The sequence below is a fragment of the Myotis lucifugus genome, unplaced genomic scaffold (genome assembly GCF_000147115.1).
Source record: "Myotis lucifugus unplaced genomic scaffold, Myoluc2.0 scaffold_483, whole genome shotgun sequence".
In the NCBI taxonomy this organism is placed as follows: Eukaryota; Metazoa; Chordata; class Mammalia; order Chiroptera; family Vespertilionidae; genus Myotis; species Myotis lucifugus.
This window is the reverse complement of record NW_005871531.1, coordinates 137,757-164,906: the sequence shown is the minus strand read 5'-3', so window position 1 is coordinate 164,906 and position 27,150 is coordinate 137,757. Positions and strand designations below refer to the sequence as shown.

At 44.9% G+C, this 27,150-nt stretch overlaps 1 protein-coding gene across 1 annotated transcript in view; it reads left to right on the top strand.

Moving 5' to 3' along the window:
• Positions 1-27,150, top strand: part of PACRG (parkin coregulated) — a 171,827-nt gene that overhangs the window by 43,951 nt on the left and 100,726 nt on the right. Inside the window, exon 2 of the mRNA XM_006103398.2 lies at positions 4,118-4,252. Within this exon, the coding sequence (XP_006103460.1) occupies positions 4,118-4,252 (135 nt within the window). The remainder of the gene's footprint in view (positions 1-4,117; positions 4,253-27,150) is intronic.

The following is a 27,150-nucleotide window of genomic DNA, read 5'->3' as shown; positions in this document are numbered from 1 at the left end:
ACCCCGTGTTTTCTGGGCCCGAGGTTCCCAAAGGGTAGGTGTGGTTTCCCTTTCATTTCCCACTTACTCCTCAGGGCACAGTGGGCAGGCTTTCACCCCCTCATGCCACTCTAGCTTTGTGAGTTTTCAGAGGACTTTCAGTTCTCTTCGTAACTGACCTCTCTGTATCATGTTTTAAAAAGTATCCCTGTCATTCGCTGCTTTCTCTGACACCATCCTTTCCCCATTCTCTTGCCATCAACCCTTTTCCCCCATAGAATCCACTTGCTATCAAATCTCCAGGTAATGGCCCAGGTTCTCAGACTTTTTTTCACCATATACTCTCCCTTTGGAAAAGTTTAGCAGTTTCCATAGATTTTTTAAAAATATTTTTTATTGATTTCAGAGAGGAAGGGAGAGGGAGAGAGATAGAAACATCAATGATGAGAGGGAATCATTGTGATCAGGAATTGAATCGTGACCTCCTGGTTCATAGGTTGATACTCAACCACTCAGCCAGGCCGGCGGGACCCAATTTCCATAGATTTAGCCCTCAATTTCAATTACAGACAAACTTCATCAATAGCCTAGGCTTCCTCCTCTCCCCCCAATAATCTCCATACAGATTGTGGCTTAATGGCCAAGTCTAATTGTTTGTCCTGCAGGCATTTCAAGCTGAATGTGAAGAAGCGTGGGGTTGTGGTTATTAGGAAAGGCTTCTTAGAAGAGATGAGATTTGTGCTGAGTCTTGAAGGTGATTAGGACTCTTCAGGAGAAAGCAGTGAGGGGCGAGGGAGAAGTACAGGTTGATGGAACAGCAACATCATGGCGACCAGAGAGCAGGGCAGGCCTGAGACCAGCTGGTGTTGGGTGTGAATTAAGCTTGGGGTGTCTGCAGAGGAATGACTAGAGAGATCCCAGTCAGTGTGCACATATCTTTGTGTAGAGCATCAGTGGGAAATAATTTATGGGTTTTAAGTAGATGAGAGATATGATTTAATTAGTCTATTAGAATATTCATCATATGGTTGACAGAGGAATGGTCTAGAGAAGATAAAGCTGGAGGCAAAAGACTTTCCTACAAATAATTTAAACCTTTAAACACTAAACAAATACAAATGGAAAACAGAGATGGTGATATATTTGCCACAAATGCAACCAATGGTTAATATCTTTCAGTATAAAAAGGTCATACAAATTGATATTAATTTGGAAAATATATACACATACGTTCACGAATGTAAGCATATGGCATTTGTACTAAAATGAGGGAACATCATCCTCATTTGTTAAACATAAATCCAAACCGAACAGAAGGAAGATGCTATGGACTGTGTTCCCTCAAAGCTCACCTGCTGACGTGATGGTGTTGGGAGGCTGACCTCTGGGAGGCCACTAGGTTTATGAGATGACCCCATGGGGGTGGGGCCTCTGTGATAGAATCAGTGCCTCTAGCTCTCCTCGTTCAATCAGCCATGTGCCTTAGCTGTTTCCCGTTTAGATTTTCCCGACCCCAGTGACAAAGCTCGTTTTCTATAGAGGCAGAGGGATTGGGGCTCACATTGTTGCCAGCATGGGGGTTCTTGGGTTCCCTCAGACAGAAATCGAGAGGAAACCCCCGAGAGATTTCCAGACAGATTTTCTTAAGCTGATGCTTGAGCACCAGGGAGGCGGCACAGAGGAAAGGAAGGTGTCTGTCTGGCTCAGGGTCTGGCTCGGCTTGGCTGCGTTCATAAGCTGGGGGCAAGGTTTATGCAAAAAGGGGACTTTTTGAAAAAAGGCGGGCTTGCAGAATTTTCCATTTCGGGTCGGTGGCTTCCTTTCCAGCTGTGCTGCCTGGTATGTTCTTGCACCTGTGCTGTGGGAGCAAGATGGCAACTGCTCATTACGGCCACCCTAGGGAGGTCACGTAGAGGTCACCTGAGCACGTGGGTCGAGTTTACACAGGCTCTTAGAAGGGAGTTAAATTCAGCCACCCCTGCGTTTTTGAGCAGGGAGTAGAGTGGAGGTGAGCGTCTGACCACCTGGTCTTAACGTGGCTTCATGGACACCCCGTGGACACCCCGTGTTTTCTGGTCCTAAGCCCAGGCCCCTGTGCTGCCTCAGAATCTCCTCCCTACTCTGTACTGACTCTGTGGTTTCTGCCAGGTCACTGAAAGTCTCTAAGCTTTGATTTCCTTGTCTGTTTTGTTGAAACCAATAATGTTTATAAACAATGGACGCAGATCCGCAGATCTTGTTATTTTTTATCCCCCGCCCCCTAATGCCAGGCCTTGGCCATCTCATGCTTGTGAAGTTCAGATTCATCTTCCTGACTCCACATTCTCCTGACCAGCCATCCTGTCGGGTCTTGGTGGGATAGTCTTCCCGAAATAGGTCACCCACCTCACGTGGGTTTTCCCTGCCCTCACTGTTACCCGTAGGGCCTGGCTTTTAAGGACTCCAGAGTAATCTATGTTTATTGAATATTTATTCACATAAATATTCATATATGCTCTTGTTATCTTTTCTGGCTGTTACTAACAAGAACATTGCTGTCATAATGCTTTGTTCTGTCATTAAGTTGTTATATTGTTAAAGCTTCCTGGAATAGCTACCTGGTTGTATGAGCTGCCGCCGCATCTACCATTACAGTCAGATTCGCTTAGTGTAATATTTTGCAAGCAATTTCCTGGCCATTTGGTGCCCATAGGTATTGCGATAGTTCAGATATAGTACAACAATTACAGTTGGCCAATGGGGCAGACACTGGATTATAGTAGGTCCTACTCAGAAGCCTGGACTGATGGCCACACACTTGCTGGTCCTGGGGCTGCATTCCAGGGCCTGGGTGGCTCAGAGACGATGCAACTCTCATCAGAGGCGTAACCAACGCGTTTTCATGGATCCAAATTTCAGGTTGAAACTGATGACAATAGGAAATCAATGACTGTGCATTTTATTGTTTCAATCTTAGTGAGTCGGCTAAATGGGCCCATTAAAAGGACACGGTGTAGATTCCCCACCTGAAGGGAAAAGGTGGGTTTTGTTGTTGTTGTTTTTAGCAGCTTCAGTTATGCTAACAATAGAGCGGCTGAAAAGGAAAATTTCAAACTATATGATAAAGAATTTCCAAGAGCCTGAAATGCCTTCCTGCTAGTTATTATTAGTCCTGTGACCATATGACAGACTGTGACCTGAGTCCTACGTCCATTACAGCACATTCACTAAATGCATGTAAGGACCTCTGGCATCTGGACTTGCCCCCAAGTGCATTTGATACGGCGGCTCCCGAGTGCATGAGATTTTATTAAAAGCATTCTGCTGCGCCATCCACTCCTCCTAATTGGTTTATGGGCATCCCCCACCCTTCAGGCTGGTCCTAATTGCATTTCTCCACAAACCTAGTTTGATTTATGGCTCCTTATTTGCCCTGCATTTTTAATAATAATAAATTAGAGTAAAATTCTGGAGACATTAAATAAAATTTACAGTGGTGGTTCTACAAACCTGGGGCTTACAGCAGGATTCCTAACAGCAGTTTTGCTTCTTTTTAAAGGCGTTTAGTCAAGGCACATCCTTCTGCGTGATTTCCAGTAATACCGTCTTTATTACGTTCCCAGTTATTTTTCACTGGATTTTTTTATGTACGGATTTTTAAATTACTTGGAATGTTGGAATGGATTGTGTAGAATATTAAGAAAATAGTATGATGTCCTTTTATAAGGTTGTGGATACATTTGTATTTAGAACAGAAAAAACATATATTCTCTAGAGATATAGCGAGGGAACATCTGCATAAAATTAGGCAATGTCCCTGTTGCAATTGTCAGGAAACTTGAAGTTAAACACTCTGAACTTAAATGCCTTTATTAAAAAAATTTTAAACTAATGTTCAGGCTTTTCTTCCGTATAAAGTAATATTTTAAAGTGACATTTTCTAGGAATGCTCTCTAAAGTAGCTTGAAATAAAGGAGACACTTAACCGTGGTTATAACATACTTTTGTTTGTAGTCGTGAGGCTTTCTTTGTTCATTATTAGTAATCTGCTCTTTACCAGCCAGCGTATTTTAGGCAGCCTGGGCGTTCAGAACACCAGGCCTCCCCGTGTATATGCCTCGGTTTGGTTTAAAATCGGATCCTGCTGTTTTCTCTGAAGGTGAAAGGCCCGCCCACGGCAGGTGCATTTAAGGAGAGACCGACCAAGCCCACAGCCTTCCGGAAATTTTACGAGCGCGGAGACTTCCCCATCGCCCTTGAGCATGACACGAAAGGGAACAAGATCGCGTGGAAGGTAAGTCGGGGCCCCGCTGGAGAGCCCGCCGCTCGCCTCGGCTGCGGGGACAGGCCCGGTGCCCACGTGTGGCAGGCGAAGCGAGGTGGCGGGCAGCCTCGGAGGGAGCCCCGCACCCGGCCGGCCACCTTGACCGACAGTCCCATTCCGGCCGCCGAGGAGCCCATGGCAGAGGGCGGTGCCCCCCGGAACTGCCTGGTGCCGGGGCCTCTCCGCTTTTCTGAGACCGGGCAGCTGGCGGTCCCAGGCCGCCGTCAATGATGGAGCTGGTGGCGGGGCTCGGAGAGCAACAGCCATTTATCTCCCCAGACACGGCCTGTCCCGCGGGGCACTTCCCAATGGAAGTTCTCATTCCCTAAGGGGGACAGGTCACCGGAGCGGACCCAGCCCTGCCCCTCCCGCCTGCAGACGTGTCGCCCGCGTGGCTGACAAGTGTGCCCGGTGAGCGTGACCTCCGCCACCGGAACCTTTGCAGCACCGACACTTTTTTGACAAAAGGTTAATTGGCTGCAGAATAGATGTATTGCCTAATGGCTCCGTCTAATGCGGCTGCGTCTCTCGCAAAGACTCGCCGAGGTCATTGGTAAAAACTCGTCCATCTCTTAACCGGGGAGGCTGTTCCGTTTAATTTGAACAGGAATGCCCATCTCTCACCGGCGTCCACTAGGTGATTATTTTTGTTACCAACGGCTTTGCTTTGGGTGGGATTTAGCAGCCAGAAGGGCTTCTTGGCTGTAAACAGAAAAGCGTGGTAACGTGTGTGTGTGTGTGTGTGTGTGTGTGTGTGCGCGCGCGAGCCATGGGGTAAGGAACACAAAAGGGTTTTGCCAAATGTCATGTAAAGTAGGCGACTGACCTATCTAACTGAAAAGCCCACGGTAGTGTCTGAAGGCGAACTAGGAATTGTTTGTAATTAGTAGCAAATGCATTTATGCTAATAGGTAAAATGATCGAGTTGAGGAATTCATCAAATGATCTTAGAAAGGCTCATTGGTATTAACTTCTTCCTTTTTTAATGGAAAAAACAAAACAGATTGTTTGCCTTATTTCTAGTATGTCTGTATGTGTTTTCATATAATTATCAAACATTTCTAAACCTCGAGCAGACATCTGATAATCAGTTATTGAACTTAGAATTGTTACAAATTATTTGGCAAGAGAAATCTGAAGGGGTCCTTGTTGAATTTTGTCACACATTTTTTAGGATGATGAAGGACATTATTACCATGTTTTTAATCATCTCTTTTAACATGCAAAATTTGTTTTGTGAAAATATGCATATTTTAGTTGTAGCATACTAGTAAGTGCATATTCCCAACACTTGACCGTGGTTTGGGGGTTTGTTTATATTTGATTAGTTGTTTATATTTGATTATGTTTGTTTGTCTACTTACTGTTTTACACAAGATAACACAGTGGAGGTTCCTAAATATGAGAAAGAGTATGCCACATTTCTTTATAAAAAGTGAATGGTTTTGGTCTTTTAAGTAATTAAAGGACATAAAAATCACATCAATAAAAAGAATGTATAGGTGTTTTGACCGCAAATAATCCTGTGGGTAACTTTCAGAAATGTCATGAGACTAGAAAAAAATTCATCTTGATAATAACATATAAGGAATCATTTTGCTGTATCTCTGCTAATCCAACAGTCTGGAAGGACGTAACCTGCTCTCCTTTTTCCAGTGTCATTAATTCTTTTAAGCAACCATTGACTGTGGTACTGATGCAGCGATCTGAAGCGTCAGAGAAAGAGGAGGCAATGCATTTGCTGCCACGGGTAGGAGAATGGCCTGCATGTAAAGAAACCTCTTATCCCGGGACCCGTAGACCTCCCTCTTCTAAAGTTGTGCTGAACACTTTTCAGTTGTGGTATTTTAATCCTGGAAATGAGACGCTGAGGTGATGAAGCACAGGCTGGATATTCCTCCCTCTTCCTTGGCACATGCACTGTGGGGGCCTCCGGTACCTGCTAGGAGCCCGCGACTCTTCTTTGGGGTGCATTTCAAGGAAGGGGGTCTTGCATATAGAACAGTGGTTCTCAACCTTCTGGCCCTTTAATACAGTTCCTCATGTTGTGACCCAACCATAACATTATTTTCGTTGCTACTTCATAACTGTAATGTTGCTACTGCTATGAATCGTCATGTAAATATCTGATATGCAGGATGGTCTTAGGCGACCCCTGTGAAAGGGTTGTTTGACCGCCAAAGGGGTCGCGACCCACAGGTTGAGAACCACTGACTTAGAGTCTCTGCTCTGAACCTTGCAGGCTGGAGGCATCTCAGGCTCCTCCCCCTCATGAGGCTGAGGAGGCCCCGCCCAAGGTGTCAGCCCCCTGCTCCTGGCTCTGGATTGGCTGGCCGACCACCTTCAACAGGACTCTGAGGTTGTGTCTTGTAAAGGACATACTGAGCCCCGAAAATAGAAGGGAGACTTTGAGACAGGTAGATGGCCATGCGCGTTTAGGTCTCTCAGCCCACATCCTGAACTGGTGTCACAGTTCGGTGCCCATGGAAACGGCCATTCGTCCCACCTGCCAAATGACAGGGCGGACCGAGGGCCGCTGTCCGTGTCCTTTGATGATCCTGGAGGAATCTTGGAGGTCGCAGCAGCGAATGCAGTGCTCAGCTGGGCCAGGGCCCCGCCTGCCGAGCTGCGCCACAGATGTGGCCGCTAAGCACTTGCAATGAGCCCAGGGAGACCCAGGAACTGAAATGCTAATTTTCATTAATTTTAATTTGAATGGCCACATGGTCACCATAGTAGACAGCGCTGCTCTCGATTAAGATAATTGCAGTAAAAACCATAAAAAGCCCGAGCCTGCTACCCAGACCGAAGACTGTGGGGAGGTGGGACTCGCCGTGAAAATGAGCAGATCGGGCTGATGGTGTGTCGTCGTCACGGCCGTCCGTGCTTAGCACACGCCCCTTGGCAAATACAAGAAAGTCTTACAAAAGGTTTGTGGTGACATTGTCTATGGACAGGTCAGTGGCAAGATGAGTAGATCTGACCTAGAAGATGAAATCTGCCGGCAAGCTCTGCCATGCTTTTTTATTTTTCAATATTCATTTTCTAAACATAGCAAAGAAATTTGTGATTAGCGATGGTTAAAGCCATAAAAAGCCTCATAATTAAAGGGTGTCCCAAAGTTCACGCAAGAAGTAATTTTGATAGAAAACACAGGTTTATAATTAAAAGTTGAAAATTTTTTATTGATTCATAAAGTATACAGTATAGGGTTATGTGTGGAATAGCATATAGTTTATGCCAACAAGCCCACGACCACCCACGCCTTGAAGGAGGAAATTGAGCGCTGTATCAATGAAATTCAGCCACATTTATGCAAAACGGTCATGGAAAATTTCAACAAAAGAGTGCGTATGTGCCAGCAAAGCCGTGGAGGCCATTTACCCGATATGCTATTCCATACATAACCCTATACCGTATACTTTATGAATCAATAAAAAATTTACAATTTTTAATTATAAACCTGTGTTTTCTATCAAAATTACTTCTTGTGTGAGTTTTGGGACACCCTTTACTTAAACATGGCAAACCTGCCCGTTTTCTGCGTTTCCTTGGCTGTCCTGACACCAGCAGACGTGACTTGATTCTGTCCGTGTAGCTTCCACGTCCAGAGCACAGGCGCCAGCAACAGCACAGGGCACACCTTTCTGCTGCCTCGCAAAGCAGTCACGGTGGGACCAAGGGCCGCTGAAGCTTGTGTCTGCGTTTGCGCGTGTCCGTGCGCATCCCTGACTCCTGTCCTCGGCCTCAGACCGAGAGGACGGCGCTGGGGGTAGAGGCGGCCTCCCGCGCCGCATCCTGGAAGAGAAGAAATGTTACACGAACTTGCAGAATGTCCAGGTGTTGTCTCCCCCTCCGCTCGGAGGAGGGTGGAGGGAGGCCTGGGTGTAGAAGGGGGTCCTTCGCTGGAGAGGAGGTTTAAGTTGCACTAAAAGCCAACATTAAAGCATGAGTCACAGGGGAATATGAAACGCTGTGGGTGTTGGCACTGCTTTCCTGTAAACCATCCTCTCTCCCGCCTCCAGACAACCCTCTCCCAGTCCCTCCCCCCCCCCCATCAGTTTAAATCAGCCTCAGGTCTTTGATCCTCCCTCCCCTCCCACCTCTCCTTCCTCTCCTTCCCAGTCCCCTGGCCCTGCCTCCTCTCGCACCCCCCCTTCCTTTCCTCTTTTCTTACTTCTGGGACCCCACGTTCCCCCTCTAGCTCCTCCAGGGTTGATCCAGGAGAAGGAGCCAGGAGCCCGTCCGAGTTCTCTGTTTCGGGCAGGATCTGTGTCATGGGGTGGAGTCACCCCAATGAACTCAAAGAAATAGCGGTTACTGGCACCGTTAACGAGGGACACACGCATGAGTCAGAGGTGGCGCTGTGAGAGTCGCCGTTTTTATATAAATTGCGATTCTGAGCCATTGATTTAAAATAGTCCTGGAATACACGTCATTTTAAAATAACCACTTGTGTGCAGATCCCGGGAGAAAGCTGGAGAAAATTAGTCACATTTGGTTTTTGGTTTTTAAAAACAACGAAACGGCATTAGAAACCATTTTGTCTGGAGACGAGACCAGCTGGGGCTGCACCCGGTGAGCCTCATCCTTGCAGTCCAGAGGCTGCTGGCTGGGGCATGTCCTGGAAACCCCGTCCCCATCGCCCAGCCACCGCGCCCCGTGGACTGTGACCTCCACTGACCTGCTAGGACCGTGCCAGGGGAGGCCGGGGATGAGGGAGTTTGGTACAAAGATAGAGGCCCCGTAACTCCAGCCAAATGAGGATGCGATACTAGCCCTGTGCCAAGTGCAACTGAAATCGCGAGTCTTCACATTGTCTGCGGAGGGGGAGGGCTCCAACCGGGCTTGTCCTGGCCTCGGATCTCCCATGGGCACCTGCCAGCCCTCGTCCCCAGTGTCGTGGTGGGCAGTGGGCCTCTTGGTTTTTATCTTTAGTGTGATATGTAAATGATCTTTAGAGCCAACAATATTGAAAGAAACTCAATAAAAACAGAACTGGTGCATGTAGCGGGTGAGAATGGACTCACACAGCCTCCCTTTCTGCCTGAAGTGTGTCTTCCCACCGGCCTGTGGGAGGTGCACGCAGCCCCCCACCACCCACACCCCCTGAGGTTCCTGTAGTAATGACACAGTTACAGGTTGACTAACACTAGGATCCTAAGACTTCGTTTTTCTCTTAAAAAGTGATGTCATTAATGAATGTGAAGTAGGTAACTGAAAACACACTTTTCTATGTTTTGACCAGTGAATTCTATAAATGCATTCATTCCTATATCGACACCCCAGCTTATTGCTACAAGGTTGCACGTTGCTTTACACAGTTAAAATATTATAAGAAAACGAAAACCAGGTAGGGGCCTACAAGGTGCAAAGCCAGGCCAGGAAGACGGCGCAGCCTGGAGTTCCCTAAGGCAGGGGTCCCTGTCTGTGCCTCTATTCCATGCCTTCACCCCACCCCCCCAGCCTAGAGCAGCAGTGTCTGCCCAGTGCATTGTGGGTGGCGGTGAGCCTGCTGGAGCAGGTCCCTCACCTTTGACCTCCACTGACGCTGCTTCACTGGCCATGTCTCTCTCTCTCTCTCTCTCTCTCTCTCTCTCTCTCTCTCTCTCTCGGCCTCGCTTTCCAGTCTGAAAGGATGACCATGCACGTGATGTTGGACATGGCTGTCTCATGGGGAGCTCTAAGAAATACCTTGTCATAATTACTAAAATAAATATATTTGGATGCTCATGAAATACCTTAATACGGATTAGGAATTAGCCACCGAGACCAAGTCTCTGGGGATATATGCGATAGTTTCGGTGGGTTGCACTTTTATCCTGAAAACGCTCCTCATATTGTACGTCCATGCTCTACCAAAGGCTACTCATTTCTTAATCTCCTTAAAGTTCAAAATGACAAGTTCATTTCTTTTTCTCAATGATGACTAGTAAAAATTCGCCTCCCCCTGTAACATTCAAGGGCAGAAAACGCTGGCACAGGCGGCCTGGATGCGTAATCATTTCCCCTGAAGGTGCCCGGCATCGCCTCCCATTCTGCGTCGCCCCACAAGTTGCTAATACTCGTGTGTGACTGTACTCAGAGCCTTTCTCTGGTATGCTCTCCTGTCCTTCAGTTCTTGGTGTCATGAACTGTAGAAACTGTGCCAAGGGGGGCCTTTTCATGGACATAACTGATAATTCCCTATTAGGAAAAGGCTGCTGACTGTAATTATTATGAAATGTGTACTGGTTTGCATACAGTTAAAACCAGCCCCAAACCATGACAGGGCGCCGTCTGTAGATGCTGTTGCATTTTGAAGGAAGGCACACTGATGCGATACCTGATCCATCGTCTTCGTTATATTGCCGTCAGAACTCTATGGCGTTGGGTTAATATTTTAGCCCTTCGGTGGCTTTAGGTTCTAATGTTTCAGTATCTTGAGGATTCCAAACCTTTATCTATTACCCCACCCGGGGAAGCCAGTGCTGAGGTCTGAAATCTCGTAGGCAAGTTTCTTTCCGAGCTGAGTAATTTGTTTCACACGAGGCACCGTGACTGTTCTGGGAGAGTCGGGCTTCGCGTCCCCTGCAGGCAGCCAGAGTGCGGGTTTGGGAAGCAGGCCTTCCTAGCACTTGTCAGGCACATTTCACCAGAAAAGTGACAATTTACCTGCTTTTTGGTTCCACTATTAATTCCTCTGGAACTCATTGTCAGAGCTCAGTCTTGAAGTCTTGAGGAAAAGGGTCCCCTGGCCATTAACGCGCTGGGCCGAGTGTTTGGAGGCGGTCCGTGTCCACAACCAACGTGGGTCTTTTCTTGGATGCAGATCCCTCTGCCCGGAAAGTGTGCGGCGGGAAAACACAGCCAGGGCTCAGAAATACCTGCAATTTAAACGGGCCAGCTGACCTCTGACAGCGAGATGAAGGGCTTTCTGCTGAATGGGCCAGCGCTCCCCGCCACCCGGTAATTTATGTGAGAAATTAGTGCGAATGGCTCACTTTTATGGGCAGGGCTGCTTGTAGCCAGCCTGCAGGAACCTCCTCCCCCACCCTCCATCTGCTCTTCAAGCGAGGGCATATGCCAGCTCTTCCAGCTTGCACGTCCCTGATTTACAGCCCCGGAAAGTGGCAGAGAGTGAGAAGAAAGGTCGCCTGTCGCTCTGTGACGTGATGTGGTGGGCACCGGCCCCCACAACTCACAGGGCCCGGGCCCAAGGGAAGCGAGCAGTGCTGTGAGCTTCAGACCCCTGGTCCGGGGAGCACTGGAGGGAAATTTCACAAATCACTCCCACTTGTCACGTTAAACGGCCCCCACTGTGGAAATGGAGGAGCAGCCACCGTAGCCCGTTTGGCTCAGTGGATAGAGCATCAGCCTATAGACCAGTGGTTCTCAACCTTCTGGCCCTATAAATACAGTTCCTCATGTTGTGACCCAACCATAAAATGATTTTCGTTGCTACTTCATAACTGTAATGTTGCTACTGTTATGAATCGTCATGTAAATATCTGATATGCAGGATGGTCTTAGGCGACCCCTGTAAAAGGGTCGTTCGACCGCCAAAGGGGTCTCGACCCACAGGTTGAGAACCGCTGCTATAGACCAGAAGGTCCTGGGTTTGATTTCAGTCAAGGGAACATTCCTTGGTTGCAGGATCCTCCCTGCAGGGCCCTGATCTGGGCTCATGCTGGAAGCAACCAATTGATGTGCTTCTCTCACATCGATGTTTCTCTCTGTCTTCCCTCTCTCTCCCACTCTCCCTAAAAACCAATGGGAAAATATCCTCGGGTGAGGATTACAAAAAGAAAAGAAGAAATATGGGAGTAGCCCTTGGTTTCGTTAGGGTGCCACAGCTGAGATCCCCCTTGTCACTCGCTCACCCATGAGCGGGCTTGCTGCCCCTCCCCCCTCAGATATTGTCGTTTCCGGGGAATCGGTGCTCTAGTCTGGGCAGTAGCGTCTGCTGCCGCGTCAGGAAATCCTGTGTGGGGACCCACGCGGCACTTTGGCGACATCTCCGCACCTGCCTGGAGGGAGTCTCTGCTCTTTGCAGGTGCTGATTTCCTGAAGGCTCCTGTCTGTCTGCTCACCTGGCACACAGCCCTTTTCTTTCGAGATCAAAAGTTCTTTGACAAATGACAAATGAAATCAGAGTAAAAAGGAAAAATCGATGTTTGCTTGATGTTTTCATTTAGAGGGTCAAAGTGTCTCTTTACATTCGTGGCTTCTAGGTATTCTGTGAGCTTCCAACCCCCGCAGTTGTGTTAAAGTTTCTCCTTTTCTTCCAGGTAAAATCTAAATACGATGTTAATGCATAATCATATCAATTTTAATCAATATTTGAGGCAACAATTTTAGGAAATTACATTTTTGTCACAATGAAGGTTATTTGTGACAAAAACCTTGAAAGTTTTATGGTAGGATAATCAGTTGAATCATGTAAAAACGTATAAATTTGTACCTGTATTATTAAGATTTTACTCTCAATATGAAATATATACTAGTACATGTTTATTTCATAAAATAAAATATTGAAAAGTAGAAGGAATAAAGAAATCACTCATCATTCCACCATTCATTGAATGCAACTGTGTCAACATCTTTCAAAGTATCCTAGTACGTCTTATCTTTCTTTTTGTGTAGGTGAGAATAGTGTACAACTCATTTTTTAAAAGTCTTATTATTGAAAGTATTCCATATGTCTCCCTTTTTTCCCCAATGACCCCGCCTCAGGCCCTCACCACCCTATTGTCTCTGCCCATGGGTTGTGCATATCTGCGTACAAATGCTGTGGTTGACCTCTAACCATCCTCCTCCACCTTCCCTCTGAGACTCATCAGTCTGCTTCATGCTTCTATGTCTCTGGATCTATAACTAAACTGAGATACAACTCATTTAAAAAATTTGTCATTATATGAAATAAAAATTATTGGCACTTACTAAATTTTCTCATTTTTTTGAGTTTTAAACCAATAGATGATTGCTGTAGAAAATTTGGAAAATGGATAAAATTTATACAGAAGACAGCATTCATCTGAGATCACAACTTTCTGTATTGTGTTGATGTTTTAGTTCAGTCTTTCTTCTACATATATATTTTACTTTATCGAAATTATGTTTCATATGATGATTTTTAAGAAAATCAAAGAACATTCAAGGATTAATTAGCAGAGGAGATGAATAATGGACATAGCTGCCACTGGAGTATAAATTATTACTAGTTTTCCCCAGCTTAACTGCAGCAACTAACAAAAAAGACAACCATAGTTTAGTATGCTTTCTAACAGTCTCTTAAAATTTATCTTTATTGTTGAAAGTATTACAGTTGTCCCCCTTTTGTAATCCCTCTCCACCCTGTCCATGCTAACCCCACCAAGCCTTACAGGAAGACCTTGGAGGAGATACATGCGAACACGTGCCTGTGGGCTCTGCTTTGGCAAAGGTCGCACGTGGCTTCTCGGTTCTCATGCCCATGCCACGGCGCCACCACAGAAGTGGATTTGTCATTGTGAGCACCTCATTTGTTTATTTATGGAGAACAGGAGCGGATATTAAGAAAAAGAGATTCAATATGAACACACATTGCTTGATTTTGGGACAAGTATAGAAATGGACAAAGACCATTAACAGAATCATGAAACAAATCTCTGTTCCCCATCTAAGATGTATCACAACAGTCCTACAGAATTTCAAAGACTGTGTTCCGGTCTGAATAAGGGACAATCCATAAAACTTTTAAGCCATAAATTTTCATTTCTGGAGTTCTTATTTAGATTCATATCTCTATACATGACCATGGGTTGACTATTTCTGAACTCTTGAATTTTTTGAAGACATATTTGATCTGTTTTTGTTTGATTACTGATTTTCACAGTCTGGGTAATTGCAGTATCTATACTAATAAAAGGGTAATATGCTAATTAAGCCTGGAGACCTTCCAGGAGACCTTTCAGACGTCCTTCCGGACAAAGCCATGGTGGCGGGGCCAAGGCAGAGGCAGTTAAGGGAGATCAGGCCAGGAGGGGAGGGCAGTTGGGGGCAAGCAGGCCAGCAGGGGGGGATTTGGGGGCAAGCAGGCCAGCAGGGGGGCAATTGGGGGTGATCAGGCCGGCAAGAGGGGGCAGTTGGGGGTGAGCAGGCTGGCAGGTGGGGGGCAGTTGGGGTCGATCAGGCTGGTGGGGGAGGCAGTTGAGGGCAAGCAGGCTGGCAGGCAGAGTGGTTAGGGGTGATCAGGCAGGCAAGCAGGTGAGCAGTTAGGAGCCAGCGGTCTCGGATTGCGAGAGAGATGTCTGACTGCCAGTTTAGGCCTGATCCCACAGGTTTAGGCTCAATCCCTGTGGGATCAGGCCTAAACCAGCAGTCGGACATCCCCTGAGGGGTCCCAGATTGGAGAGAGTGCAGGCCGGGCTGAGGGATACCCCTCTCCACCCCCCCATGCACGAATTTCATGCACAGGGCCACTAGTTTTTGTATAATTAAAAGTTGTTTTATGTATATATATTTTTTTCTTTTCATTAATTCTTTAATGTAGTGAGCTTAATCTGTCTACCTACTTGAAACTTTTTCTCAAGTGAGGAAAGTTTTCTTCTGTGATGTCATAGATTATTATTTTTGCCACAATTTTCCTACATTCTTTCTTAGAACAAAATTTTATGTAGACTGTACATATATTTGATCCTATAATGTCTGTCATTTTCTCTATCAATATTTTTATCTATTTTCATTTTTTAAAAAATTATAGAATTTTCTTTTATTTTCTATTTTCTTTAGTATCAATTATTCTATTACTGCCTCAACTTAAATTTTGCTTCTACTGCTATATTAAGCCTTGAAAATCTTTATATTGCTCATTTCTTCAGTGATATCATTATACACATTGGCTTAAAAAGCTTATTATTGTCCAGGCAAATTTATCATAGAAAAAGCTGAATAAATTATGTGAATAAATTATAATCCCACAGCTGTGAGCATGGAGAGAAGAGAGCTAGTTTGAAGGCTATTGAGAAAATACATTATACAGAATTGGTGGTTGGTTAGCATCTGAGTTGGGGAGATGAAAGAGGTTTGTCAATTGGGCAGCTTATGATGCCAATGAATATGTACTTTAAAAACCATTTTGAGAATCTTTAGAGGGATTTGGAATATCGCCAATTCCCTATTGTTGGATATTAATGTTTTTATTCAATATCAATATCTTGCTATTATAAGCAATACTATTATCAACATTATTGAATGTATGTATATAGTATATGTATATGCATATGTATATATATTTTGCAAACATGTCTGACTATTCCCTAAGGATAAAATTTTATTTTTGCATCTACCTGTTATCACAATAAAGACTTTTGCTCTTCTTTTATGAAGGCTGGCCACTGAACACTTGAGTGCACCTATTTCTAAAAATCACTGATCTCTGCAGAAGTGACTGCAAAGGGCCTTTCTCACTGTCATGTCTCTAAGATTATAACCATTTCCTTTTCTGTGTGGAGGATGTTTATGGAACCCATACATTACTGTATATTTGGGGTTTGACCTCAATCTAGAACAGGTGTTTGCCCAGACACAGGACATGGGCTGGTGCTGGACCTCACTCACTCTCTGCCCGGGGACAGGTGAGCTCTTCTTCCCAGCCCCACTTAGGGAGACTGCCCAGCTCCCAGCTCATGCTCAGGGTCTGGCATGAACATGTTTCACCAAGTTCTGTTCTGTCGCCTAAAAGGGGATCTTCTGTGACTTTCGTTACTGAGACAGATGGAGCAGATGAAAACCTGCCCGCCCTGAGATGCACAGTGCAGTTCTGCTTTCCTCTGCCCTGGCCTGCAGCATTCTGCGTGTAGAGCGCGCTGCCTGGTAGGGTGCGGGGAATGTGCTACCGAGGGCCGCTCTCCCTGCTTCCTGTTCAGCTCTTTTCTGAGCTTTGGCTGTGAGTGTCTGTAGACGCGATGTTGACGGGGATGGGAGTGGAAGGGAACAGCACTTTTATTATAAAGCAACTACTTCGCCGTGGCAGAACGGTGCCCTCGCCTACCACCCCCACCCTCTGAGTTTGCTCTAGATCTTCTATTTCTGACCAAGTGGCAGAAAGTGTAGGAGGGATGCAGAAGCTACCCACTGACTTTCAGATGGGTGCCTCTGGTGGCAAAACATGAATTCACCAAGAACACTGGTTTTTCTATCCAAGTCCATTGGCCTTGTTACCTGTAAAAACTCCTTATGTGTCTGCCTGTGCATTCATTACTATGCCTGGTTTTCAGTTGCATGTTGAGTTTTCCTCTTTCTCAATCTTCATGGGCGAATTTGTGGCATGTGGGGGGACACTGTCGAGACTCTTGTCCAGGTGTTATTAAAACAGACGAGTCCAGTTTAGTCCATTATTGGATTGTGCCCCATTGCAGAGACGTAATGTCTGGGCAACAGTGGCTCACCTGCTCACGTCATGAGTAACACACAGTGGTGAGTAACACACAGTGCTGGCCCTCAAGCCTGCATAATAAGGCTCTAGTCTGAAGTAGCTCCTTGACTAGAATAGATTGCTATTCAACAGAGAATCTGAGAAAGGCCCAAAGAGCACATGTCAAGTTTTAAAGTAAATTGCTTCCTCTTGCATAAACCATACATTCTTATTCCTTTATTCAGCGTGTCTAAAACATGTCCTGCTTTCATGATCTGCTTCAAATGACTTCTGTAGACAAATGTTTTAAATTGAGAGACTATGAAATTTATACCATTTTATATATTTGTATGTATTTTAGTGAATGTTTTTTTCTCCCATTTTATTTATCATTACATAAAGGAATAGTACATTTTACCTGTGCAATGGCCTTGAGGTGATTAATTCACATATGTGTATGTCTACATATTACAGCAATCCCAAATATCAGAGACATCACTGACTCCCAATCCTGCTCTGCATTTTGAAACCTATTCTCTATCCATGTTTTCACCTTGGTGTGAATTTTGAAGATTGGTTCTGCTTAGAATTCGATCTGATTTAAATGTGAAGACTCCGAAGTCCCTATTAAATACGAGCTGGCCCTTCTCCTTGTAGCCTTCAAACTCTTGGTCTCTTCTCTTCTTCTGTCCCATCTCTTTAATTCTCTGGGCTCCTTTCCAGGCGATTTCCTCAAACCTCTCCTCTAATTTAGTAATTCAGTTAGGTTTGATCTACTGTCTAAGCTGTGTATTTCGGTAAATATCAATTTACCGAATTATAGAGTCTAGAATTGATATGTTTGTTTCTTTAAAAGATCTACCTATTGTTTTTTCAAATAATGTCTCCTTCTTGCCTTATGGCTTCTCTTACTGTCGTTATCGGCTTATGTAACTAACATATGTTTATTGAAAGTTTCTTTCCATTCTTCTATGGCCTGTACGTGCTGGGGTGTTTGAATCTGCCAGCTTCCTCTTGTTCTCATTCGAACTGGGAGCCTCTGTTTTGTGCGCTGCGCTTGGCACCCGCCTGCTCCGCGTGCGGCCTCATCCCCGTGGCTCTTCCCGGTGGGTCTCCCCGGGCACAGGCTCCGGACTGATGGCTGGGGAGCAGGGTCCAGGGTTCCTCACCCGCCGCTGCTCTCGGCTTGCGTTTCCTCATCTTCCTTGGAGCCCGTATCTGCCTTTCTTACTCTGGAGGATGGGCATGCATTGTTGTAACTTTCCCTCCAGCTTTTAGAGCTTTTTTGTCATGTTGACCAGAGGGCTCTCTGTAGGCTTGTTCCTCAGTTGGCTTCATATCTTGGCTTAGATACCGAAAAAGGGAGCTCTTTTGAGATACAATCTTGCGCCACTGCAAGATCCGTTCTAAAAATTTTCTATGTAAAAATGTCAATGAATTAAAATATTCTTTGTATTTTTCATGGAAGTCCTTTTAGTTAAATAAATGTAATCAGCAAATGTTGTATTAGTTTGTATAAATGTGTGTGTGTGTGTGCATGTGAGTGAGCGTGTATGAGTGCATGTTTGAGTGTATGTTAGTGTGTGAGCGTTTGAGTGTTTGTGTGTTAGTGTGTGAATGTTTGAGTATGTGAGTGGGTGGCTGGGAGTGAGTGTGTGTGTGTGTGTCTGTTTGGAAAAATCACAAGGAAAAGACAAAGATTTAGTGCCAACTCACAATTCTCATTTCTGTGTGTAATGTGTGTGTGCATGTCTATGCATGTATATATAGATGTCTTGTTCCGTTTCAGGACTGGAGGTGAGATGTCAGTGTTCATTCTGTGAGACTTCACCAGCTAATTAAGGTGTGGCTGGCCCTAAGAAGACCTTTATTTTTTCAGTATTAAAATCTGGCATTAGCGAATCTCTTGAGAAGCATCAACTCATCATTTGAAAAAAAATACTTTCCATTTGCATTAAGCTATATAAAATTTTACTAACCAAGTATAAGACTGAATTGAAAAAAAATGTTTTTTAGTCACCCTTCAAAGATCATTTTTGAAGAGTTGCTTGGGTAATGATGCATTTGCATATGCACAAAAGAGCTGGCTCTTTTACATCAAATTTTCTTTACATATTTTTAAATGAACTATAAGGAGTGCTAATGGTTAGACTGGTAACATTAAAACCACAAGTCAAGAAACATAGAAGTTAAGATTTTGATAATTCTGTCTGGGGATCTCTGGCTCACTCTGCCCGTGTGGGTTATAATTTTGACACCGCATTGTTGTAACTTATTACATTTTATAAACTAACAACTGGACTACCTTCAAGTCTCCAGCAGCGGTTTTGCAGATGGTTCATCGCATGAGGAAGAAATCTGGACTCTCATGATGTGAGGCTGTCAGTGGGAAGAGGCAGGAAGGGCGAGAGGAACATGGATTGGTTAGTTGCAATATTATCAGGAATATTTTGTCTGCTCAGTAATACTAGGATTTAGGTCAGTTTTCAGAAGTAGTGAGCTCTGTATCCAGTGAGTACAACTCTGGAATATACCAGGATTGGAGAAAACCTTTTTCTGCTAAGAAATTTTGCCTGTTATTAATGTACAGCCTCATTATTTGGCTTCTTAAACAATCCCCATTGTTTGTTTGTTTTTTGGTCTTTTGCTGTCTTGCTCTTTGTACATGAGAAACCTTTGTGTGTGTGGATTTCTAAACATATCACGGTGTTTCTTGCCTCGTGACCTTTACTCATGGTTTAGTACCTTCCTCTGGGAAAGCCAGACACCCTATTTTAGTCTCAGTGCTGAGGAAGACAGAAATCTGTGTTCTTGTGTCCCGGGGCTGCGATGGACGACTGGGGCAGGGCGTTATTTAACTTTCACTTACCATAGCCCCTGGTATATCATGAATAAATATTCTAAACCTGATGTTTGAAAGAATTTATTAAAATAAGATAGTCTACATTTTGTATATTTTGTTTGTTTAATATAATAGCAGTTTGAATTTCATCTACTGGGTAGCTAAGAGTGAGGATGGTTATCTTAGACATATTTTATTCTTATTTTTATTGTGTTAGAATATAGTTTACTGATTTTTAGAAGAAGAGAGAAACTTCAATGTGAGGGCGTAACTGATCGCTGCCTCCTGCACGCCCCCTACCCAGGATCACGCCCGAAACCCGGCATGTGCCCTCACCAGGAATGGAACCAGCAGCCTTTCGGTGCATGGGACGGTGCCCTACCAACTGGCCAGGGGGACTTAGGCATATTTTACACTTTATTTTCAAGCCTCTTAGATCTTCGGCTAGCTGTTTGTTTTTGTGTTTTCTTACAGAATGTAGTTTGTAATCCTCTTAGGACCGATATGAGATTAGCTCACGGAATATTACTTACTGCTGATACATAGAATTAGTTCATTTAAATTCTAGTGGTCTGATTATACTAAAATTGTATTATGTATGTGTTTTTTAACTGTGTGTGTCATCTAATTGATGTCCATGCAACTTAATAAGAAGTGGCTATTTATTCAATAGACATTACCTACTGTGTGCCAGGTACCATTCTAGACTAGAAATACAGCAAAGAATAAAGCAGGAAAATTCCCTGTCTTCACAGAGCTTCCATTATAGTAGGAAGAAAAACCAGTGAATATGGAGTGTTAAATGGTGATGGAAGTAACCATGAAAGTATAAGGTACAGTTTGCTGGGTTAATAAGGGGGAGATTCCTTTCATGATAATGCATTTAATCGGAGGCCATTTGGTAATATTTTCTAAATTCATTTTTTAAATGATGGTGTCTGCTGGATGCCTTTCACTTTTAAAAATGCCCTGATTCCCCAAAGAGGAAAATGTTGAAGAGAAAATGCAATGTCAACAGCCAAATGAGTCATGTGCTTTCGGGACCTATTCATTACTGAAAATCAGTGTCAAAGTTATAACCCAACTCTAATGACTTAACAAATTATACTTTAATTAAGTTCTTACTCTGCTTAAAGGCTAATTAAGGGATCACGAGTGACTGTGTTTTGTATATTTCACCGTAAATATTTTATGAGCATATGCAAATACATATTTCTTTTGTGAAAAGTGCTTTTCACCCTTTAAATATAAGGAAGCTTAAGTAACCAAGCAAACCTGCTTTTCATGTCCCATTTCTCTTTTCTTTTCAAAGTAAAATCATTGCTAGTAAAAATATTTAAAAAAACAAACAAGAAACGATGAGACACACATGAGCGGACACATGTGGGTGCAGAAATGCCACCTCCCCGTTGTCCTTACACGGGTCACCCGGGGCGCGAGCTTCTAATCTAGGGCCACGGGAAGACTGAGGGGCCCGCTCCCCCAGGCACGATCTGATGAATTCACAGCACACATGCTTTCCCCATACGAACACACACATGTCTACTATGACGGTTACACAACATGACGTCATCCATCTGAGGGTCCTGGGGTTAAAGGCGGCGATGAGACCGAGTGTCACATACGAACTCTGTCGGTTCTGAGCGCTCTTTTCCCGCACACGCCGGCGGCCGCAGTTGCCTGGGTGCCGTGGAGTCGGGGGGAGAAGTCTTTGTGTAGTGCGTGCAACTAGTCAGAGTGAAATGAGTAAAAAATAACTTAAAATCATGCAAAATTACCTGTATTTTGGAAACCATAAATCAAAATCTCTGTCTCGCTGTGAGCCATAAAATTAGAAGAGAAAATGTGCTTGAGAAATCAATTGGATACCAACATTTTTATATCAAACATCTAAATGTTGTAAAGTTAATAAATATATATTTTATAATTTATTTTCCTTTATAAAATTATTTCGTTGGCATGAAAATGTACATCTGTTTCTTTGCTTTTTCTATTTTTTTTGTACATCTGTTTCTTAATGTAAAACTGATGAGAAGAGGTTTGTTTTTAAATCCTCATCTGAGAATTTATTTTTTAGAGAGAGGGGGGAAGGGAGGGAGAAGGAGAGAGACACCCATCTAAGAGAAAAAACATAGATCGGCTGCCTCCTGTATGTCCCCTACAGAGGATCAAACCTGCAGCCCAGGCCTGTGCCCTGAACAGGAATTGAACCGGTGACTTTTTGGTGCACGGGAGATGCTCAACCAACCAGTTCTTACTGGCCAGGGCCCTGTGCCCTATTGTTAACCGGCTTTATTTGGTTTTATTCTGCTGGGTATTGAAACTCACCAGTTCTGTGGTTAATCCCATTAGGGCTGCTTGTTCTTCCAAAGTAAATACTGTTCATTGCTGGAGCCTAAAAGAGTGCGACTTCAGGGCTAGTGCTCAGGGCACCATGGCAGGCAGGGAGGGGCTGGAAATTAAGAGACCAGTAGGGCCCTCGTTAAAGTGACATAGTCACTGCTGCTGCTTCCTTTAAGATAGAGCTTCATGATTAAAAGTCAATGGAGCTTTAATTCATCCTTATTGGTTTTCATTGTTTGACTATATGTCATTCAACGAATACTTACTGTCAACAATACACCAGGCCCTGACTAGGTCCTGGACATTCAGTGCCTAAATCCGGGCCCTAATGGTGCTGGGTCATTTACTATGATGAAGTCGTGTTTTTTAAAAATAGGCATCTTAGTTGTCTGAGATTTCAACTCAGACTGTCACATAATGATCGCCTTGGGCAGTGGTCAGCAAACCGGCTCGTGAGCCACATGCGGCTCTTTGGCCCCTTGAATGTGGCTCTTCCACAAAATACCGACTTCTGCGCATGGGCCACGAAGTTTCAATTGCACTGTACGTGCGCGCCCGCACGTGGTAATTTGTGGAAGAGCCACACTCAAGGGGCCAAAGAGCCGCATGTGGCTCGTGAGCCGCGGTTTGCCGACCACGGGTCTTGGGCATTAGGAAAATCTCATGAATTCATGTCTGCTTCTTTGGTTAAACTTCCTTTCTGCCCTATGAAAGGACAGGTTTTAGAGCAAAGCACAGCTACGTAAGAAAAGGAAATTGAATCAATCGTTTTAATAACTGTAAAATCTAAGTAGTCGTACCAGTGCTCCGACTCACTTTGGGAAGCATGAGAAGTGCGTCTGATTGCTGCTGAATTTAATTTTTTAAAAAAATATATTTTTATTGATCTCAAAGAGGAAGAGAGAGTGAGAGAGAGAAAGAAACATCCATGATGAGAGAGAATCACTGATTGGCTGCCTCCTGCACGCCCCCTGCTGGGGATCGAGCCCACAACCCAGGCATGTGCCCTTGACCGGAATCAAACCTGGGACCCTTCAGTCCGCAGGCTGATGCTCTATCCACTGAGCCAAACCAGCTAGGGCTGAATTTAATTTTTAATAGTTAAATGAAACTGAGCACAGTTGCTGCTGTATTTGGTTTGAAATGGTTTTGGTCATGCGCATGTGCTAGTAGCGTTTCCAAATTCTAGACAACTTTCACCACATTTATGATACGCCTCTGTTTCTGCTGGGACCTGCTCTGTGAGGGGAGCGGGAGCAATGCCGCTCTCATTATCCCGGTAGTTGTCACCTGTGAAGGGCAGGTGCCAGTTCTCCTCCGAGGAGGACGGAGTGCGTAGCGCAATGATCGTCTTACACTGTGGTTTTAATATTGAACTATTTTCCTCTGAGGAACCGAACCTCCAGCGTCTGCACATAAAAACAATCCTTTATCTTTATGCTCCAATACATATAGCAGATAATTCCAAATACACTATATCATTGGCAACCGTTTTCTGTCCAACACATGAAAATCAGTGGCTTGTAACTCTAACAGCGTTTCAAGTAATTTCTCGACTTACTTTTTAAAAAGTCATTTTTGTGTAAGTTATAAAATGAAGATATAATCAATATTTGAAAGAAGCGGTGACCCATTTTGAGTTTTATCCAGTTCCTCTTTCTAGAGCTTTCTCCAAGTATTCAGGCCAGAGTGCAGGGTTTTGCGTCTCTCTCCCATGGACTAATGGCAATGTGTTGAATTTCTCATGATTCCCAAAGAACAGGTTGCACAGACTTCCTGTCCCCAGTTTCGGGACTAATTAACTTCCTTTTGCTGCCTACCCAGTGCCACCTGCCAGTACGGGCAGCCCTGTGGGTGCTGCTACCCCAGGGCATGGGTAACGTTACCTCCGGTGAGCACGCGACTTCCCTTTTGGGTGGAATGTCCTAGTCTCTGCGTCATTCCTGGGAAGACAGGGTGGCCCTGGCTCCCGCTTTTGACCTCTGGAAGTCGGCGATTCCCGGCCTCCACAGCTTGTTCGGGAAGTATTGCCGCAGTCGGCAAACTCTTTTGCTCTTCTTTTAAAAAATAATTTTTAAAAATTTTAGGAAATAATGACATTTTTTATTCTAACAGTATTATTTTTACTAATGACTTTTAAACAAATATTGATACAGTCTTATTGCTCTTCTTTTAAAGTTATATAAGGTGTCCCAAAGGATGGATACGCATGCATTTTCTGATGGCTCAGTTGATGTTTCGTTCCTTTCAGATTTAACACATTGGGATTAATAATTATTCAAAGCATGTCTATTAATTTGGGACACCCTGAAAACATAGACAGTGAGATACACATGACATAAATGTTAGCATCTTTTTTTAAAAATATATTTTTAAAAAATATATTTACTTTTTGCAGAGAGGATTGGAGAAGGATAGAGAGTTAGAAACATTAATGAGAGAGAAACATCGATCAGCTGCCTCCTGCACACCCCCCACTGGGGATGCGCCTGCAACCAAGGTACATGCTCTTGACCGGAATCGAACCTGGGACCCTTCAGTCCACAGGCTGACGCTCTATCCACTGAGCCAAACTGGTCAGGGCTAAGTGTTAGCATCTTAACTCGTTTTAACTGTGCACGGTGGAGGGGAGGCACGTTTCTACCTCCCCCCTCTTAGGGTGTTTCCGCTGGGCCTGAGAATTAAATTGACATAAGACAGATAAGCAGCGGCAAAGTGTACAAACTTACATAAGTTCTACAGGACATGGGAGCCCGCATAAGGAATGAAGGCCCAACAGAATTGTGGAGTCCACATGCTTTTACAGTAGGTTGAACAAAGGGAGGCAATTGTGGGAAAGTAACTGAAAAGTATGTGGAGCGGCTAAAGGGAATATGAATTATTTGTTTTAAATGTGGTTTTATTGATTCCAGAGAAAGGAAGGGAAAAGGAGAGAGAGAAACATCCATGGGAAGAGAGAATCACCGCTTGGCTGCCTCCTGCACGCCCCACACTGGGGATCAGTGCCCTGACTGGGAATTGAGCCCTGACCTCCTGGCTCACATAACAGATTACATTTCCTTCGTTTTGGGATATTAATTTAAAACAAGCTTAAAAAATAACTTACAGGCATATACTTATTTCTATTTTTACTGTATTTCTTGGTATCCTCCAGCTTTCTTTCAAGGACTTTACCCCGATATTTATTTGGTTTCTTTTTTTGCATTTCTTTCCATTGTTTGAGGTTTGAAATGAATTATACAAGTGAAACCACATCGTCTTTTCATTATCCAACTACATTTTTCTGATGATGAATAGACTTTAGAAAGGACTTATTTAATAAAACAGTGTTTCATCAGTCATTCCTAGCTGATTTAATATGCAAAATATACATGAAATATTACAAAAAACCCAACATTAAATTTTATTCTGTTGGTCATTTGTCATGCTTTCATAATTGTTTCTAAAGTAAATCCCGTTTCTGACGGAAGATACGATATCATCTGCTCTCTCGGCCTCCTCGGCTCTTTGTAATTTAGTAACAGAGGACGAAGTGCTATCAGAGAAAAAACATATCTCGTCCCCCCATTGCGGGTGGGAGGGGCTTCTTGGGGTGCCGCTGGAATAAGCATTTCCGGAGGCCCCGCGGGAGGGTGAGATGGCAGACGCCTCGTCTCCCTGGAACTGCACCCCTGGGTTCCCAAGGCCCCGTTTCCCTCAGCCCAGTCCTGGGAGCAGTGGAGCTGGGGCCTCAGTGGAGCGAGAGGCAGAGCCAGTGGCCGAGTGTCCTCTCCATGTTGGAGCCGGGTCCAGTCCAGTCCACCGGTCCACGGTGTGTGGGGTCCGAGTGGCCGTGGGCCGTGTGGGCGAATGCAAGGAAGCGGAAGCGAGTGAGCCCCACATGCCCAGAGGCACAGGAGTCCCACAAGAGCCCAAAGCATAAAAGAATGAACTCCTCTGTGTAGAGGGTCAAGTACCCCAGATCTCCTGGGGCTTGCAGTGGCCACACCCATTCTAGCCAATGACCTCTGTCCCCAGGGGTGACTGACAGCAAGCCCCTTCCTTGTGTCACCCCAATGTTATTGGGCAGCATCCGTCTGCCCTCCATCCAGGCCCCTCCCCCAGTGTTCTGCAGAGAATACGCCTGTGATGTGTGGTCTTCCCTCTGCTCCTTTGCTGTTGTTAAGGACTAGTTCATGGCACCGATATCAAAGGCACTGTCTGGAGTCATTAGATCAGACTAGGAGCTACTCCTTGATGTACACGTCAAAGTGTGCAAAGATAACCCGCAACACAGTAAAGTGAACACCGAGTTAAACTATTTGCAATTTATTAACTACTAGAGGCCCGGTGCAGGAAAATTCATGCACTGGAGTGGGGGGTCCTTCAGCCCGGCCTGCCCCCTCTCACAGTCCAGGAGCCCTCAGGGGCAGGAGGCGATCCTGCGATCAGGGGAAGGTGACGATCACACCTCTGCTGCTGCCACTGCCGGCAACGCAAGCCTCGGCCGGCCCTGGTTACCTGAGCCTGAGGCCAGCCCTGGGTGGCCGGGCAGCCGACATCCGAGGCTTGCCTGCACCTCAGGCCAGCCCTGGGCAGCTGGGGGGCTGAGGGGACTGGGTGCCACCATCTTGTGGCTGTGGGCGCTGCCATCTTTGAGGGTGTGGCCGTCAATTAGCATATTCCCTCTTTATTAGATAGAAAAAGTGTAATTTATAAATATTTACTTAATTATATATCTTAAAATATATGCTTGGTAATGTATGTTTACAATCAAGAAACCAAGGACTTAACGAAATTCTATCATGGGGGCTGGAACAAATGCTCCTTTCCTTCCCACCTTCTAAATTCTTCCAGCCGGGTTAGTAATCAATCAACAGAGACAGATGATCAGGAAATCAAATTTGTAATACACGGCTACAGGAACGCACATGAGCATGAGAATTCCAAAAATGTAAAGTTGGGTCCATGTGTCATTGTGGACAAAGGAGAGAGTGGGGAGTAGCGGTCTGAGATTTCAAAGGAAGCAGGCAATTTCCAGGTAGTCGAGGAAAAGCAGAACGTAAAAGGCAGGTACCTTTTGGCTACAGAGCAGGTAGTTTTTCGAGGCAACCCAGACACAAGGACGGGGGGGCCGGTGGGGGGGGATGGGGAGGGGGGCTGTCGAGTCAGCGGCGGGTGCTCGGAGGGTTCCTGCCTCCTGCGAAGCTGGCTGTGCTGAGTGTCCTTCCTGACGCAGGTTCCCCCCGGAATTTGAGGCAGGAAAGGGGGGACGTCTAAGGTTCATCGCTAAGTCTGTTTCTTAACAGCCAGTGTTAAACCAGAATC